Consider the following 7,454-nt stretch of genomic DNA (forward strand, 5'->3'; position numbering starts at 1 on the left):
AAAACATTAGCTGGACATCGTGGCGTGTGTCTGTAGTCACAGCTACTCAGCAGGCTGAGGCAGGAGAATCACTTGAACCTGGGAGGCAGAGGTTGCGGTGAGCCAAGAACATGCCACTGCATTCCAGCCTGGGCGACAGAGTGAGACTCTGCCTCAAACAAACAAACAAACACACAAAAAAACAACTGCAATTGACCAGGGCTATGTTCCCATTAGAAGCTACTACCAGGTCCAGGCGGGGCAGCTCACCTGGTGCCACTCCTCCTCGCCCCCGCTGCTGTCACCTCCGCTGCTGTCTCCGCCACTACTGTTTGCCCCACCAGCCCGGAGCTCTGCCCATTCCCACCGCAGCTGCTCCAGCAGCAGCGCGTGAGCCGGGCCCAGGGCTCGGAGGGCGGCCTCCCGAAGCTCTAGGCCCCGCTTCTCACGCCGCACCAGCTGCAGCCGAAGCATCAGGTCCGCCAGGGTCTCCTGCGGGACCAAGGGGAGGACACAGAATTTATGCTTCTGGGGTCAACTGCAAGGAAACTGAGGCCCCAAGAGGCACCCACTGAGGACTAGTCAGGCAAAAACTGTGGCCTTTGGCCGGGCATGGTGGCTCACACCTGTAATCCCAGCACTTTGGGAGGCCGAGGGGGGCAGATCACCTGAGGTCAGGAGTTCGAGACCAGCCTGGCCAACATGGTGAAACCCGATCTCCACTGAATATACAAAAATTAGCCGGGTGAGGTGGTGCGAGCCTGTACTCCCAGCTACCCAGGAGGCTGAGGCAGGAGAATCACTTGAACCCAGTGGGGTGGGGGCACGTCGGAGGCTGCAGTGAGCCGACATAGCAGCACTGCACTCCAGCCGAGGTGAGAGCAAGACTCCGTCTAAAAAAAAAAACAAAGCAAACAAAAGGCTGGGACCTTTCGCATGTTCTTGTGAGGTAGAAATATCTTCCTCCTATAAAAACTACAGCTGGAGAAATGGCATTTTCTAGAGGCAAGTAGCTTATATAGGTCAAATAGCAGTTCTGTCAAAGTTTCTAGGTCTCTCCAACTCCAGAACCTCAAGTTTTTCATGCCAAGCTCCAAACCCAAGATTCTGTTCTTTGACTCCCATCTCTTTCCATTGGAAGGCCAGTTTGGAGAAGCAGATTTGGAGTCTAATGAGAAACTGAACCCCAGAAGACAAACTCCTATTCATCCTTCAAAACCCCACCTCCAATTCTCCCTCACAATGCCTGCACCCAGCCCAGCAGAATTCTCCTTTGCTCCTTGGCCCCCCAACCGCAGGACCTCAGTGAGGGATTCTGTCCCACCAGGAAAGACTGACACAGCGACCACAGTCCCTTTGTACCCTTGTGGCTATCAGGTCCTGCTGAATTTGTGTCTTCTCCAGCCGGGGCAGAGCTGGGCCATGCTGGGTCCCCAGAATGGCCTGCACCATGACTTCTGCACGGGGCAGAGTGGGGATGGGTGCCAAGGTGGGGCCAGGCTCCGAGAGAATCTTCACTAGAGCACAACGCTCCTGGAGACGCTGCGCATAGCTTCGGAGCTGGAAAGCCACTTCCTCTGTGGGCTTGTCCACACTGCTGCCCTCAGGGCTACAGAAAACAGAAGAGGTGCCTGTGTCAACACTGGCAATCTTAAGTGGGCTAACGTCACGCCAACCCTGGTAGGGTCCATCATCTTCCATCTCACTGGCCACAATGGAGCCTCTACCATCTGTGGTGGCCCCTGTCACACCAACATGGTGGGCACCATAATATAAACCCCACTCCGCACCACCTTCCATCAGGGCCACATGTGGCCAGGTGCAATGACGCATGCCTGTAACCCCAGCACTTTGGGAGGCGGAGGCAGAAGGATTGCTTGAAGCCAGAAGTTTGAGGCCAGCCTAGGCAACAGAGTGAGAATTCATCTTTACAAAAAATTAGCTGGTCTTCAGTGAGGATGTGTGTTAATAATAATTTTAAAAAATAGCTGGACATGGTGTTATGTACCTGCAGTCCCAGCTACTTGAGGGGCTGAAAACAGGAGGGTGGCATGAGGCCAGGAGTTTGAGTTGCGGTGTGCTGTGATGGTGCCACTGTATTACAGCCTGGGTGACAGAGCAAGACCCTGTCTCTAACAAAATGTTAAAAAGAAACGAGCAAACAAAAAAGAACGTGGTCAGCCGGGCGCGGTGGCTCACGCCTGTAATCTCAACGCTTTGGGAGGCCAAGGTGGGTGGATCACCTGAGGTCAGGAGTTCGAGACCAGCCTGGACAACATGGCGAAACCCTGTCTCTACTAAAAATACAAAAATCAGCCAGGCGTGGTGTCAGGAGTTCGAGACCAGCCTGGACAACATGGCGAAACCCTGTCTCTACTAAAAATACAAAAATCAGCCAGGCGTGGTGGCAGGCACCTGTAATCCCAGCTACTTGGGTGGTTGAAGCAGGAGACTCACTTGAACCCGGGAGGTGGAGGTTGCCGTTAGCCGAGATTGTGCCACTGCACTTCAGCCTGGGCAACAAGAACAAAACTTGGTCTCAAAAACAAACAAAAAAAAAGACAGAAAACATGGTGGGTGCCATTGCAACAACCCACTAGGCACCGTTGCTCATGCCACCTTGCTGGACACCATCCCACCAACTCAACGGGCACCAGCAGCTAGACTGTCAACCCTGAGCAGTAGGACCAGGACAACCCTACTAAGCACCATCATGCCAGTTCTTATTTTATTTTTTTAAGACAGGGTCTCACTGAGCGCGGTGGCTCATGCCTGTAATCCCAGCACTTTGGGAGGCTGCGGTGGGTGGATCACCTGAGGTTGGGAGTTCAAGACCGGCCTGACCAACATGGAGAAACCCTGTCTCTACTGAAAATATAAAATTAGCCGGGCGTGGTGGCTGTCACCTATAATCCCAGCTACTCAGGAGGCTGAGGCAGGAGAATCACTTGAACAGGAGGCAGAGGTTGCAGTGAGCTGGGATCGCACCACTGCACTCCAGCCTGGGTAACAAGAGCGAAACTCCATCTCAAAAAAAAAAAAGAGAGTGTCACTCTGTCTCCCAGGTTGGACTGCAGTGGCGCAATCTCAGCTCACTGCAGCCTCCACCTCCCAGACTCAAGCCATCCTCCCACCTCAGCCTCCCAAGTAGCTGGGACTACACGGGCGCACCATCACACCTGGCTAATTCATTTGTACTTTGGTAGAGAAGAGCTTTCTCCATGTTTCAAGGGCTGGTCTTGAACTCCTGAGCTCAAGCGATCTGCCTGCCTTGGCCTCCCGAAGTGCTGGGATTACGGGCATGAGCCACTCTGCCCGGATCTAACCAGTAGGCATCATCATCCATCTTCACGCCAACTGCAGTGTCTGTCAACCACCATGCCAACCTCACCAAGTAGCAACGGGCCAACTGCAGCTGGACGTCATGTCAGTCAACCACAGGTGTTCCATACCGACCTTGCTGGACTCAGCCACCCCAAAACCCCAAACGTGGTGGACTCTGGGAGCCCCATTCCCCCGTCAAGACCCCACTCATCACCCAGCCCAGTTCCCAGGGTTCCCCGGGGTACCTTGGCTGTGGATTCTGCAGTGCCCCTGCGTCCCTGGTGGTCTCCTCTTGTGCCAGCAGCCTCCATGCTTCCTTTTCAGCTTCCTGCAGGTCACCCATGGGGGCTTCGGCTCCTGCTCCTGAGTCGGCCTCCCGCAGAGCAAGCAGGACCCTGTATGCCTCCTCACAATGCTCACTGTAGGACACTGGTTCTGAGTACTTTTGGACACTCAGCTCGGCTGGGAGCAGTGGCCCTCGCCTGTAGTCCCAGCACTTTGGGAGGCCAGAGCGGGAGGATCACCTGAAGTCAGGAGTTCAAGACCAGCCTGGCCAACATGGTGAAACCCTGTCTCTACTAAAAATATAAAGATTAGCGAGGCATGGTGGTACACACTTGTAGTTCCAGCTACTCAGGAGGCTGAGGCACTAGAATCACTTGAACCCGGAGGCAGAGGTTGGAGCGAGCCAAGATCCCACCACTGCACTCCAGCCTGGGTGACATAGCAAGACTCCACCTCCAAAAAAAAAAAAGAAAGAACACTCAGCTCCATCTCACCCTATAGGTGCCAGTCCCCACTTGCTCCTGAACCCCTCTCTTCTCCCCACTGCCCTCACCTCTGGAAGCATGCAGACTCCTTTAGAACCCCTGAACTAAAATTGCCTTAAATTAATTTCTGGGCTTGGCGTGGTGGCTCACACCAGTAATCCCAACACTTTGGGAGGCTGAGGTGGGTGGATCATGAGGTCAGGAGTTCAAGACCAGCCTGGTCAACATGGTGAAACCCCATCTCTACTAAAAACACAAAAATTAGCAGGCATGGTGGTGCTCGCCTGTAATCCCAGCTACTCAGGAGGCTGAGACATGAGAATCACTTGAACCCAGGAGGCAAAAGTTGGAGTGAGCTGAGATCTTGCCACTGCACTCCAGCCTGGGTGACAGAGCAAGACTCTGTCTCAAACCAAAACAAAAACAAGATAAATTTCTGAAGTGGTGGAAGGTGCTCTCCAGTGAGGGTCCTGTCACCCTCTGTGGATTGGGACCATCCTCAGAGAGCCCATTCCCTCCCCAGCTGGTGACATCACTGGCAGGGTGCACTGACCTGTACTGCAAGGCCAGTTGCAACGCTGTGGCCTCAGCCTCCCGCTGACCTAGCTGCATGCTGAGGCTCTCACAACGGCCCTTGTATCCCTGGAGCACAGCTGATAGCAGACGGTTAAAGCATTTGAGCTTCTCAATGTTCCTGTCCGCACAGGTGGGGAAGAGGGAAAGTCAGAGGCCCTCTAAGGTAGTCAGGCCTCAATTTCCACCCTTTCCCTCCCTCCTGTTGCAGCTCCAGACTCTTTGTTTTATAACTGAGCTGGAGAATGTGCCTGTGCCCTTATGAGCTCAGCATTTGAGTCTCTTACCCCCGGAGTTGCTCCATGTGGGTTTCCATGATGTGCACCTCCGGACTGAGGGGCTGAGTGGGGAGAGGCCCAAGGATCTGGGTGCTAGAATGGCTGTGGAGGCGCTGAAGCAGGGGGTGAGCAAGAGAGAAGGAGTCCTGCCAAGAAGAGGTGATGTAATGGACCCCAATTGTCACCAAGAGCCTGGGATTGTAGGCATTTTCCAACCCCAGAAGCTGTTGGATCCCATGACCAAGATTTGAGTCTCATCCCCCTGAATGCTAAGGATATCAAGGACATCAAGACCATGGATTTGAACTTCTCATACTCACCTGAGTCTCCCAGGGTTCCCTGTCTGCCTCAGAGCTGCTAGAGCCACTGCCTGAGCCACCTGCTTGGCTGTGGGAAAGACGTGGGAAACGTTCCAGTCTCAAGAGGGAATCCTGCAGCTCCTGAACCTGGGAAGGGTGAGGGAGGATGTCAGGCCTAGGGGCTCAAACCAACCACCAGCCCTCCCTCCTCAAGGCCTGTTCTTGGGGAAGTGGCAAGAACCCTAGCTGGAAAGCAGGAGGCTTGGGTATTTAGTCTGCCCAAAATCTCACGATCTGACCTTCAGAATGTTTCTTAACTGCTGAAGATTTTTTTTTCCCAGCAGAAAAATGGGTCTCACTCTGGAGGAAAATGAATCCCTGGGTAGTGCTCCCACAGCCCCAAGTTTTTTCCACCAGCCTGAGATGAGGGATTCCCTCTCAACATCTCATTCAGCCATGTGGCTTTTTTATTTATTTACTTATTTACATACATATATATTTTGAGACAGAGTCTCTCTGTGTCATTCAGGCTGGAGTGCAATGGCACAATCTCAGCTCACTGCAACCTCTGCCTCCTGGGTTCAAGCAATTCTCTTGCCTCAGCCTCTTTAGTGGGTGAGATTACAGGCTCATGCCAGCATGCCTGGCTAATTTTTGTATTTTTAGTAAAGTCAGGATTTCTCCATGTTGGTCAGGCTGGTCTCGAACGCCTGACTTCATGATCTGCCTGCCTTGGCCTCCCAAAATGCCGGGATTACAGGCATGAGCCACTGTGCCCCGCCAGCTTTTTTATTTTTATTTTTGAGATGGAGTCTTGCTCTGTCACCCAGGCTGGAGTGCAGTGGCACATTCTTGGCTCACTGCAACCTCTGCCTCCCGGGTTCAAGTGATTCACCTGCCTCAGCCTCTCAAGTAGCTGGGATTACAGGCATCTGCCACCACGTCTGACAATTTTTTGTATTTTCAGTAGAGATGGGGTTTCACCATGTTGACCACTCTGGTCTTGAACACCTGACTTCAAGTGATCTGCCTGCCTCAGCCTCCCAAAGTCCTGGGATTACAGGCATGAGCCACTGTGCCTGGCAGTCACATGGCTTTAAATGCCACCCATGTGCTAAGGAAGCTCAAATGTCTCCCTTCTGCCCTGCAGTCTCCCCTGAGCCCTGGACTCAGACATACAGCTGCTCCCTTGAGGACCCCACGTGGATGTCTCATGGCCACTTGAGCTTATCCAGGGCCAAAGAGATCTGGTCACCCCCCAACAAAACCTGCCTACCCTGTAGCTCCTCCATCTCTCCCTTCTACTCCTGCAGATCCCAAAGCCTGGAGTTGTCCTTGACTTCTTTCTAGCCTTCATGCCCACACCTGTCAGTTCCATCTTCAACATCACCCAGCGTTCGTCTGCGTCTCTCCACTTCCACAACCTACACCGCCGCGCGTGTCTGGATGAGTGAAGTCACATCCTGGGTCTCCCGGAGTCCACCCTCACCTCCGAAGACTGTTCCTCACTCCGCCACCAGAGGGCGCCTGTGAACACCTGGGCCGAGCACGCCCCTCCTCTGCTCAGAACCCTCCATGGCTCTCACCTGACTCAGAGCAAAGCCCAACTCTCTCCTTGCAGCCCAGGAGGACTTGTGCGATCTGCACTTGTCCTCTTTCTGTTCTGGCTCCCCACACTCTCCCTGTTTCCCCTGTGTTCCAGCCACACTGGCCTCCCTCAGGTTCCTTGAACAGACCAGCCCTCTGGATCTGCTGAAATTCTTTTTTTTCTTTTTCTGCACTGGGTCTGTAACGCAGGTCCCCCAGATCCTGGCATAGCCCCTCCCTCACTTCCTTCTGGTCTTTATTTTATTTTATTTTTTCTTCGAGATGGAGTCTTGCTTTGTCACCCAGGCTGGAGTGATTCTCCTGCCTCAGCCTCCTGAGCAGGTGGGACTACAGGCATGCGCCACCATGCACAGCTAATTTTTGTACTTTTAGTAGAGACCGGTTTTCACCATGTTGCATAGGCGGTCTGGAACTCCTGACCTCAGGTGATCCATCCCCTTTGGTCTCCCAAAGTGCTGGGATTACAGGCATGAGCCACCGCGCCTGGCCTCCTTCTGGTCTTTATTCTCAAGTGTCACTTCCTCAGTGGCCTTCCCTTAAGAAAGATTGCAAGGGGTCTTTATCTGGTCAGCAGGCTCGGGAGTCGGGAGTCGAAAGGTCTTTTTTTTTTTTTTTTTTTTTTT

At 53.3% G+C, this 7,454-nt stretch overlaps 1 protein-coding gene across 1 annotated transcript in view; it reads right to left on the reverse strand.

Moving 5' to 3' along the window:
* Nucleotides 1–7,095, reverse strand: part of USHBP1 (USH1 protein network component harmonin binding protein 1) — a 9,280-nt gene extending 2,185 nt beyond the window's left edge. The window contains exons 1-7 of the mRNA XM_017501221.2: nt 6,589–7,095; nt 5,245–5,370; nt 4,934–5,070; nt 4,627–4,767; nt 3,549–3,722; nt 1,342–1,588; nt 285–471 (exon numbers count right to left, since the gene is read on the reverse strand). Coding sequence (XP_017356710.1) covers nt 285–471; nt 1,342–1,588; nt 3,549–3,722; nt 4,627–4,767; nt 4,934–4,962 — 778 coding nt within the window. The 5' untranslated portion in view covers nt 4,963–5,070; nt 5,245–5,370; nt 6,589–7,095. The remainder of the gene's footprint in view (nt 1–284; nt 472–1,341; nt 1,589–3,548; nt 3,723–4,626; nt 4,768–4,933; nt 5,071–5,244; nt 5,371–6,588) is intronic.
* Nucleotides 7,096–7,454: the final 359 nt, after the last annotated feature.

Source organism: Cebus imitator, unplaced genomic scaffold (genome assembly GCF_001604975.1).
Source record: "Cebus imitator isolate Cc_AM_T3 unplaced genomic scaffold, Cebus_imitator-1.0 Scaffold280, whole genome shotgun sequence".
Taxonomy (NCBI): Eukaryota; Metazoa; Chordata; class Mammalia; order Primates; family Cebidae; genus Cebus; species Cebus imitator.